Source organism: Arachis ipaensis, chromosome B02 (genome assembly GCF_000816755.2).
Source record: "Arachis ipaensis cultivar K30076 chromosome B02, Araip1.1, whole genome shotgun sequence".
NCBI lineage: Eukaryota > Viridiplantae > Streptophyta > Magnoliopsida > Fabales > Fabaceae > Arachis > Arachis ipaensis.
The window spans coordinates 101,897,954-101,909,866 of record NC_029786.2 but is presented as its reverse complement, the minus strand read 5'-3'; the positions used below and the strand labels follow the sequence as shown (position 1 = coordinate 101,909,866).

General features: G+C 30.1%; 1 protein-coding gene across 2 annotated transcripts; it reads right to left on the bottom strand.

Moving 5' to 3' along the window:
• LOC107627882 (subtilisin-like protease SBT4.14) lies at window positions 1,161–5,936 on the bottom strand. Of its 2 annotated transcripts, none has more exons than XM_021116388.1 (11): window positions 5,657–5,936; window positions 5,486–5,577; window positions 5,117–5,217; window positions 4,850–4,993; window positions 4,328–4,433; window positions 3,539–4,052; window positions 3,189–3,286; window positions 2,864–3,088; window positions 2,596–2,704; window positions 2,291–2,504; window positions 1,161–1,802 (listed from the first exon to the last, which is right to left on the bottom strand). In XM_021116388.1, the coding sequence occupies exons 1-11, from the start codon at window positions 5,753–5,755 to the stop codon at window positions 1,270–1,272; spliced, it is 2,235 nt and encodes a 744-aa protein (XP_020972047.1). In that variant the 5' UTR covers window positions 5,756–5,936; the 3' UTR covers window positions 1,161–1,269. The 2 variants fall into 2 exon arrangements, with proteins under 2 accessions (XP_020972047.1, XP_016186183.1); XM_016330697.2 differs by having other exon boundaries at window positions 5,117–5,214.

Below are 11,913 nucleotides of genomic sequence, written 5' to 3'. Positions count from 1 at the left end.
TAAATTAAATAATTTTACTATTTAAATCTTGTTATAATTTTATATTTTACGTATTTAATTTGCTCTTTTAATTTTATATAAAATTTTTATTTTTATTTTACGTTAGTGATCATTGTATAGTTTGACCTTTGTGAGAACTTTTAGTCATTCCTTTGAGTTCAATTTAAGGGATTCCTCATTCACGAGCTGCAAGGTATTATTGAGGATTTGAGGGTGTGAAGTGAACATGCACACAACTCCTCCATTCCATATATATGTCTTTTCAATTATAGTTCTATTTTTATATAAAATTAAACATGCTTTCAGTCTGCTAAACCATCACGTTCTTTTCATTTGTTTTAAACAAAAGTTAATAATAAAAAAATAAAATTCATTTAGTCCCTCAAATTATATCCATCTATGAGTGAAGTACTTTATAGTCCCTTTTTTTTTTTGGGTGTCTATAGTCCTTTTAAAAAATGTTTGCTAATACTAACAAATTAATCTTTCAAGATTATTTTGATAATTTGCTACTCGTTTAATTTATTGAAATTATTTCAAAGCATTTGATATATAACATACCCAAATCTTTTGGCTAAACAAATTTCATCGAGATTTAACAAACTCTACATTACATTACATTCAAAACGATGGATAAATAAAGTTTCTAAACATACATACATTCCATTCACACAAAGTAGGATAAAGAAACCATAAAATAGTTCATGTTTGGTTGCATCTTGAATTTCTAAAGGCCAAAAAATCAATTTTATCACCTCATAACTGATTTTGGATTTTCTCTATTTTGTTTGGTTTAAATCCTAATCTTCTAAAATCATTTTGGGTGATTCTTTTTCTTTTACATTTTAGCAAAATATTTTTAGAAAAATCACCAATACAAAGTGCTTGTTTGAGTGCCATTAAGTTGATAAAAAAAAAATGTTTTTATTTTTCTAAAAAATTTTTTAAAAAAAGATAACTCGAAAAAAAATTTCTTAAAAAAATAAAAGCTCACCAAAACAAGCTTAAAATTAAAAGTATTGTGTATCTAAATAGATAATTTTTGTTCTTATAGGATCAATAAATTCCCTATAGTAAATCACTTCAATTTGGTTCTTCTACCCTGCCCTGAATTTCTTGATCATATATATAGAAATCAAATTGAATATCATGGAAAATCATGACTAACACAAACTAACACTTTCATTTGATTATTCACAAGACAATATAATGTATTAGAAAATTTCAGAATTAACATGTACACATAAAACCGAATTAAAATGTGAAACTTTAAGGACTATAGATTACAATAGGGCTCCTAACAATGTAACGTGGACTTCTCCAAACAAGAGAGCCAGACACAACTTTCATGCTTGCCATTGTTTTTGCTTTCACCACAACCTTGAAGCTCCTTTGTTGCATAGCCTTTGAGAAAACAAGGCTACTTGGCTTAACTGTAATTTCCACTCCCTTAGGAGCTGTAATGGTAGCATTGAAACTTGTTGGAACAGGACCAACATTGGTAACTCTTCTCCTAAACACACCAAGGGTTGTTTCTTTGTCTTTTTTCACATTGAATTGTATTGTAGGGTAGTTGATAGCATCATGGCCATGTCCTGGTACCAAAGAGGTGCAATTTATAGAGTGTCCTACTAGTACTGATAAATTGGAACCATTGTAGCCCTCATGGCACAGGAATTGGATGTAACCAAGGTCATCCATGTCATAGACTAGACCAGGATTCACGGCTTTCGTTGGGTTTATTTGACCAGCGCCAAAGGCGAATTCGGCTTCCTTGTCTACTCTCTTGCTCATAGGTTTAGCTTCACCAAAACAACATTGGCAAGTCAAGCAATCTTAAATGATATGATGTTATTTATGACTTGAGGCACAAGGCATTCAGGTTTTGCATAAATATTTAGTTTGTTTGCATTAAGATAACACCTCAATTTGGTAATTTAAGTAGTCCTTTAACTTATATTTTGTAAGGTATTTCAATCATTAATTGGTTGAATATTAATCAACTATTATTATTTTAAAGATATATCGTGTGAAATCATTCAAACATTAGCAAAAATTCAATCTTAATAAGGTTGGTCTTTTGAGTCTGCTTTAAAACAAGATTACTAATTATCTAATCTTGGAGTAATAAGACTTGTCTGCTTCTAATTTTTGACCAAATAGTTCATCTTCTAGAGACTAAAATAAAGCATACTTGCAATTTCGAAAACCAAATTAAACATTTACTCCTAGACTTGTTTTTATAGGTTCAAAATACTTTATAATCAAAATTTTTCTTAACAATTTTCACCTGTGGTAATAATGGCAGATCTGATAGCAGCAGGAGTCCAATCTGGGTGAAAAGACTTGACATATGCTGCTACTCCAGCAACATGAGGGCATGACATGGAAGTTCCTGACATTAGAGTGAATTCTGAGAATTGAGTATCTCCTTTCAAACCAGTTATTGATTTCCTTAGTGTATAAGATGCCAATATGTTAACTCCAGGTGCTGCTATATCAGGCTGCATCAAATTTTATTAATTCATCCAAAGTCTAGAAACTATAAATAATAATGCATGAAAATGTATTATTATATATGCAAGTAAATGGTACCTTGAGAATGTTTTTGGAACCTGGATTTGGACCCCTTGATGAAAATGAAGCAGTAAATGGAGCTGGTCTTTTTACTTCATGGCTCTTAAGTATCACTGCTGATGGTGATCTTAATTGGACAACAAATTCATCCAATATTGTTAAATAGTTATTACAAGTTGAAGAAAATGATTAAATTAAGGGCGAAATTTATTCTCTGGAATGACAGTAGATATCTGTAAGCGAAAATTCTTTGTTTAGAAGAAACTTAATGATAAAATTGTTATACCTTGTTGACTTTATATAAGTGGTAATACTTTGACCTATGGTAGTATTAACAATGGTAGCAGGAGCCATGAAAATTTGGGCAACTTCAGGGAATTGTTCATTTTCAAGTATAGTTCCAATTCCTCCATACCCTTTGATAACACCTTCAGTTCCACCAGTTCCTTGTTTGCAGTATACAATCTTTCCTTTCACTTTTTTTGGGTCTAAAGAGTCTTCAAAACAGAAGCTGTCAATGCATTTAAAATGTTCCTTTTGAGTTTTTTTATTGCCAATTTACAAAGATTAATTAACTATAGATTTTATGGACAAACATGAAGAAAATTCACCTAGCACTGTCCTTGCTATCAGAGTTTTTGGCTGCATCTACCCCATTGATTAGAGGGTACTCTTTTTGTTTTGGACTAAAAGTGGTTACTCCTGCCCCCTGCATATTTATCATAGTTGGTATACACAAATTTTTGTGACATCATTTTAGTTCTTAGGAAAAAAAGTTACATCAATTTATCAGCTGAAAGATATGACTGTAACAATATTTACTATATTTCCATTGAAGTGCATATAGGAAAACTTGTTTGTGAAATCAAATTTAAAACAAATGGTAAACTCTATGCATTTTTATGGTGAAATTAGTCTTGTTAGTATCAAATTCTAAATGAGAAACAAAGAAAAAACTTACAGAAACATTCTTTCCATTCCCCAACTCTATAGTACTTTTGAACTCCCTATCAATGCCACTAGCTGCAACTGTCACAATCCACGGCGCAGTATTCGTGACAGTCCCCATAGCCGGGCCATCATTTCCGGCCGAGGCCACAGTTATTATGCCATTCCTCATGGCATGAAATGCTCCAATTGCAATGGAATCCTTCAAATAATTTGTGTCCCCTCCACCTATTGAAATTGATATGACATCCACACCATCATGGATAGCTGCTTCAAATGCAGCTAACAAGTCCATGTCAGCACATCCACTGCTCTGCCAGCAGACCTTGTAAATGGCCAGCCTGGCCGATGGAACTGCGCCGCGAGCAGTGCCTTCGGCCAAGCCCAAGAGACTTGCTTTAGGGACAAGACTTCCTGCTGCTGTTGAAGAAGTGTGAGTTCCATGCCCATTAACATCTATGGGAGACAATATATCTTCTGGATCTTCCATTTTATCAAGCTTGAAGTATCTTGCTCCTATAAGCTTGCTTCAAGTTTGTAATCATCATAGAGAATGAAACAAATATATGAGCAATAGTTAGATAAAACTAGTAGTATCATTCTAATGCTTAAGTGCAATAGTTCTTGTTTAGTTGGTTTTTTTTTTTCAACCACTTTTGTAATAAACCAAAGCAAACTAAGGTTTAGTTGCTTATACTTTAATTAAAATTAGACAACCAATGATATAGACACTAGAGATTGATATTCATATGTCAAATTCACACATTGAAAGTAAAGTAACACATAGAGATAGGGATGTTACTTATTGCAGCCTGAGAAATTAGTAAAGTGATCACAAGTTCCTTTCCATTTAGCTGGAGGAGGACCAAGTCCATTGTCCTTGAAGCTTTGAAACTCTGGAGTAACCCCTACCCTCACCATCACCAATATGGAGAGACATAGATACAGTGTTTAGCAGTTACATTTTTAAGTTGTAGAAATACCATTTATGTAATACTATCTCTGTTTCAAAATAACTGTCAATTCAAACAACCTGGTAGGTTAATTAGTCCAAATATATTAATATTTTAAAGTATATGCAACTTTGTGCAAGTTAACAGTTAAATGAATACTCATATCCAATTGTCTTTGTGTGAAGTTGATAAATAAGAGCCGTTAGATAACAATTTAGTCAAACATGTCAAATCATCTAACAATTCTCAACTAACAAATTCACATGAAGACATCTGCATGTAAGTTTCTATAAACGGAGAAAATATTTGACATCAAGAACCATGGGAATGAAAGTAAAGAGAATGAGAATAGGAAGAAAGCTAGTATGAACCTGTGTCCAAAAGCCCTACAATGGTGTCACTCTCTGACTGCAATTTTCTCTTAGCAGTCAAAGGTAATCCAATGAAGTCCCATGATCTTGTTGTGTGTAGCTTGTGGTACCGATTTGGAAACAATGAAAGCACTTCATCCTTGGCTAAACATTTTATAACAAATGCATTAAAATTCAAAACTAAAAAAGTGTGAAAAAATGACTATGCAAATAATACACTATTATTTATACAAATATGAAAGAATTAGGGTGGAAAATATGACATGCCGGATAACTTTTTGGCTTCATCCTCAGAAAGTTTAGCAGCAAATGCATTAAAACTCTTTGTGTAGCTATATACCAAGGACTCTTTGGCTTCAATGTGGCTGCTAATAAAATAGTAAAAGAAATTTATTATTTCACATGGCTCTAAGAGATTTAGATGTAAATAAAATATGAGACACTAAGTAGAACAAGCCTTAGTTTTTATTCTAATCTTTTGGTCTTGACAGAGCAACAATTATCTAATTAACTTTAGTATCAGAAACTCGACTAATCCGACCGATCAAAACAAGGTCCGTTAAGGCGGACAAGTCTCCGAGTAGCTCGGATTTGAAGAGTGAAGAGCAAGAAAGAGTTGAAAATTAACAAGGCTACCTTTCTTTAACAGTTGATAGAACATTTAAATGTGCCTCATGTGCATTGTCTCTAATAAGAGGATGATCTCCTAAGAAAACAATGTAAAAGTTCTGCAGACAAGAATTCTAGCTTCATTAGTAAAGAAAAAAGTATCAAAATAATATCATAATCAATGAAAAAAAGCATTGCCTTTTGCTCAACACCATTAACTTCAGCATTGCTTAGTAGGATCAAAAGCAATGGAAGCCAAAGAAGAGAAGAGAAGTTGGTAAGTTTATGTGAAAACATTTTTAGTACAGTGACATGTTATTCTCCAAGAATAAGCTTAGCTTATATACCATTAGAAATCATAAAAGAAAAAGGATAAGGATCAAGGTTCCAAACATTTTGCATCTTTGCATACTAATAATTAAATCAAGTTTTTTGGTAAAAGGGAAACTTGTAAGACAGATTAGAGAATTTCTTATTCCTTCTTTGGCAGAACAGTCAATGTATGCAACATTTATATGTATATCTAACATGATTGCTTCTTTAGGAGAAACTTCTATTAACATTCTCATTTTCATAATGTTTATTATTAGTCCTTATCACTTTTAGTTAGTCAATTTAAATGAAGATTAAGTTCCAGTTATGTTGTCTATGAATTCTTATAATATATATTTTAGGTTTAGTTAATTGTTGGTCTCTATAATTTTATTAAATTTACAATTAAATTTTTATACTTTTTTTCCTTTCAATTACGTTCCTACACTATTTTTAATTTTGCAATTAGGTAATTTCTGTGTTAAAAACGTTAAAATTAACGGAATATTTCTCCTAAAAAATATGTCGTCCAAGATCTAATTAGGTTCTTAATTGTAGTCAATTTACGAGAAAATATTTCGTTAACTCTAACATTTTTTACATTGTCTAATTACAAAATTAAAAGTACGGCAGAAACCCAACTCGAAAAAAAAAATATAGGAATACAAATATAAATTTGATGAAACTATAGGGATTCCGTAGAATAATTAAACCTATATTTTATAAATTGAATAATCTAAATTAGTTATTAATAGATAGAAATTAGGCCTATAATATAAACAATTTCAAAATCCAAGAAATGATGAGAAGCAGAAGAGTTTGTGAAGCTTATTTGTTCAGAAGCTTCAAGACATGTATCACTATCTAGATTGTATAGATTATATTGCTTGCAAAGCAAGAAGATAATATGAAACTCCCTCCCTAGCTATGATCCTATTTCTTGAATTCAAATTCAAGCATGTATGTTAAACATGTAGTAGTCATTATTTATCTTTACTTTTGAGGCTTAGCTTGAAATTCAACCTAAATGAGGCAAAGTTGACATTATAATATATGGTATTTGCCCCATTTTACGTGTTGCTATTTATCATGTATGAAACTATATGGTTGAGAAGCTAACATTGTTGCATTAAATTTATTGAAATAAGATGTAGATAGATATAAATGTTGTGCTTCTTCTGCACCAACCTATATATGCTTTTCCTCAAAACATCGTATAAACGAACATATGCATTTTATTATTTATTCTTTTCTTTTTTGGGGAATTCTTTTTCAGCAAAAAAATATGAAAAGTAAGCCATGTGAGGCAACCTCACTTGAATTTAAACTTGAACTAGCTACGATCAAAGGCTAGACTGATTAGCAGAAACATGTTTAAAATTAATTCTCATCTCATAATCTTTTAAGCTACTGCAAAAAGTCAAAAATCATTTCTAGTTTTCAACCTCTATTCATTTATTTATTTAGATGATTACAGCTCAGACTTCAGTGGCTCACATAAAAATCTTTATTCATTGTTCAGTCAATCGAGAGTTGTTTTGAGGGCATCCAACCTGTATTTTCTGTTGCATGTCCGGCTCTCGTCTACCTTCGTAACAACTTGATTTGTGTCATGTTAATTGGCTTTGCAGATGAGCATCATAAATCTAAATGTCCATTGATTTGTGTATCTGTATTTCAATTATTTATCATGGAGGATGCTATTGATATGGATTACATTAACAATTCTGCTCCTCAAAAGATTCAAAATTTCTTAAAAGAGTAGACATGTCTATTCCATGGTATATGATTTCAGAGCTATTTTACCAAGGGGTGACTTGTACCCATTTATAGATGAAATTAAGAAATTTTCTTGGATGGAGTCAAAGGATCCTCTTTCTCCTGAGTCAAAGAGGCCAAAGCTCTTTTAGAGTTATTTCCATTTTAACATACTTCTTTTATTGATGTTTTGTTTAGGTTTTTCTTGGATGTATTTATGGTTTAAGAATTAAGAAGACATGCTATTTCTAACTGTATTTTGTGAATTTGGAAACTTCACACCGAAAGAATTGGGTTGAATTTTTGAAAGAATTTCTTAGTAATTCAATTCTCGCAACAATTGTTCAATTGGGATGAATGTGATGTTATTAATAGTATTTTTAATTTCTTTTACATTAAGAATACAAGATGCAGGATTAAGATGGACACAAATAATATTGTTGCATCTAAGTTAGAACTCATATTTAATTAGATTAAGAGAGAAAATTAAAAAGTATATTATACATGTGAATAGTGAACTAAGATCCTTGTTTTTTCTTATGATGATGATAGATATGTAGAATATTAAGCTATCCAATTCAGTAGCCAGTATTATAACTGTAGAAACAGAGATCATTAACCTAATCGGTATTTTCTTTTATCCGGTTTCAGTGACAATCTCTCTAGTGCATAGCAACACAAGAAAACAATAAATCGAAACGATGTCATTGATAATTTGATATAACACAACTTTATTTATCAAGTACGATTATACTTATAAGCAATTTATTTTATGAAACCAATCTCTACATACACAATAATTTGAATATCAGGTACTCATATCATGCAATTCAAAACAACAGAAATAAATGTAATTAAACAACTTGCATAAATACTAGAATGAGACCCGCGCAATGCGCGGACAGTAAATTAATAATAGTATATAATAAATATTAAAAATTGCTATGTTTTGTAGAATCAAATTAAATATATGTAAACTAAAGTTAAATTTGAAAGGTGCTTTGTTTAAAATAATTTGTAGCACAAAAAATTTGGATATTGGAGTTGTACAAAGTGACATTTTTATTTGGTGATTTGATTTTTGCATTTGTTTTAGTTGCTGGACTTAGTCTTATGTGGCGCTCGTCCTCCTTTTTCTTTATTGGTTATTGTTGGAATTGTTGCTTTCTTCTTTCTGTCGTAGGTTCTTGTGAAGGTATGTTATTTATAAATTGTTGAGTTGTATACACTTTCTATTATATTGTTTGTTCCATCTTTGCATGTATGTTTTTCTTCCAAAGATGTGTCTTGAATTTGTATGGTTTTCTTTCTTCTTACTCTCTTGATGTAGTTTTCCAATGACATATATAATAAAAAGAACAAAAATGTGTAGATTTTTTTTTGAATAAATTATTTTTAATAAAAATAATTAAAATAGTATAAAATAAAATTACCTGTTAGTATTTTTCTTTGACCTACTCTATCAGACAATGTCTCAAGTGATGTAAATTCAAAATAGTCTTGAAAAATATTTAAAATTGGATCTTTAATTTCTTTCACAGTTGTGAGTAAAAAGTTTACTTTCATTGTATCTTTAATTGGCCTATACAGATCATTTGCATCTTCTATTTTTTAATTTTTTATAATATAGACTTTTTCTTGTAATAAATGTTTGAATTTGTTCATCATATTTTTCTTCACAATTATATGAAGATGTGTTTCCTGCCGTGTTAGTAAATCATAGTTAATAATTAGTTAAAAATGAACAATGAATAGCATATTAAAAGAAGTATAATTTTAACGATATTAAAATACAATTATATATAAAGTATTATAAAATAATATAAAAAGTATAAAAAGCAAAAATAATTAAAGTATTTTTTTCGTAAATACAATTTAAAAATATAATAAATATGTTTATTTTGTATCTTTTCATCTAATATAATCATTTCTAAGCAAAGAGACTCTTCTTCATTTGTGGGTGTTAATGTTTTCCATAAATGAACCATGCGAACTTTGATAAACCAATTGTCTTTTTGTTTGGTGATAGGGTTAAGTATGATTTTGGTCCCCAACGTAGGGGCTGAAAATTTATTTCGTCCCTCGCCTTTTTTTTCGCTCCAAAATGGTCTCCAAAGTTTCCGTTTGTTTTAAAACCGTCCTTCGGACCAAAATGCCCCTATCCCTTCTTCCCCAAAATCATGCAAAGCACTAGCACCACTACAACCACCACCACCCACCACCTACCACCACCACCACCACCACCATCATCATCATCATCATCATCATCATCATCATGCAAAGCACCAGCACCACTATCATCATGCAAAGAATCCAGAATTTCACAAATTTCAGCAAAGAACCCAGAATTTCATAAATTTCACCAGAATTTCACCACCACCACCACCACCATGCAAAGAACCCAAAATTTTACAAATTTCAGCAACAACAATAATATTCCAAGAACCCAGAATTTCACAAATTTCAGCATCAACAACAATAATACTCAAACTCAACTCAGCAACAACAATACTCCAAAATCAAAATTTAGTAACAACAATATTCCACAATAAATTTTACAAAAAATCCAAAAATTTCACAAAAAATCCAAGACCATGTTGGTTTTACTCTTTTTCCTTATTCTCTTTGTGTTTGTCTCACCATGAACCTTTGTTTTGCTCACAAGTCATAACTGCCAGAGTCTCCATGGCTGAAAGGAGCAAGGAGCTTCTTCACTTGGAGCAAAAGGCCACACCCCTCTCATCCTTAGGTCTACCCTTTCCCTTTCTTTCTTTTTTCTTTTTTATTTATTTATTTTATATTTATTTTATTTTATAATTTTTTTAATAAAGGGTAATTTGGTAATAAAAAAATATAATTGGTAAAAATGACGATTTTAAAACAAACTGAAACTTTGGGGACCATTTTAGAGCGAAAAAAAGGCGAGGGACGAAATAAATTTTCAGTCCCTATGTTGGAGACCAAAATCATACTTAACCCTTTGGTGATATTATCTTTAATTGGTAAATGTCTTTGTAGATTACAAATTTTACTATAAATTTTTGTATATTTTATTGTTTTTGTTGATTTGAAAATAATAGTTGATTTGGCAAAAATTGAGTGGTTGATTCTAATATTTTGCTAAGTAAGCGATGTTGCTAACATGGCATTAGTAGAAAAAAAAAATATTTTAAAAATAATATGGGTAAACTTATGTATCTACTTTTATATATTAAGAATAGATAGATTATGACTGATTAGTGTATTATCATGAGTATCATAGCTCATTTGACTAGATTTGTTCAATGAATATAATTTTTACCAATATCGAATTATTTTCAACTATTTTAGAATTAATTTTGTCTCTTTAAATATTTTATGATATATTAACAGTAAAATAGATTTTACACGTATATTTAATTTACGAATTATCATGTTAAAAATAATTTTTTATAATTACTGCATAAATAATTATTTAAAAGAATAATTTAATTAAATAATTTGTAAATTAAGACTCCATTTGATTTGTATATGTTTTGAATATTGAGACATAGACATTTAAAATATAAATATAACATATATGGATTTGTGTATAGTGTTTGAAAATAGTTGACATAACACTAATATAGTGTCTAATATTGTATTTAATTCTAAAGAATATTAGTAACACATAATTGAAAATAATAATTTTATTCTTTGATTTTAATTCCAAAATAAATAAATAAATAAAAACCCGATTCTCGAGGGTTTATTCTTCTTCCCCTTCTCCTATTTTCTTTTCTCCCTATCTGACCTTTTTTCATGGTCATCTCCGACATATTCTTGTTCATAGTTTACAACACAACATTCTCCTTCTTTGATTGTTTTGTGAGAATAAAATTAAAATTGAAACAAAGAAAGGGAAGAAGTGAAAGCAATATTTTTGTTTGTTCATAAATGAGATTTTGTTTAGTTCGATTTTCCATTTAACAAAAAAAAAAACCGCTGACCTTTTTAGGTGGGTTGAATTTTATTGGGCCAATAAATGAACCAGCCCATACCACATTTCTTGCATAAGATATAGGGCAACCATGACTGAAAATATAGACCAAACAAAATTAAAAAAAATAAAAATAAAAAGGCAAATGCTGAAAAAAAAATGAATTCTCTTATTCACATTGTTGTTATATATAATTATATATACATATACATATGAGTCAACCATGTTGGCTAGTAACTAGATTAATATAATTCAAAATTATAGAATTTTCATTATACTTTGTGGCTTTGGAATATTCATTATTTAAAGTTAGTTATTCGGTTATTGTATAATAGGACTGCTAACGGATACATCACAATTAATAATCTTAATTAGTTCAATGATCAATACACAAATATCAAGTCTGTTTTCTCTCAATTCTATTACC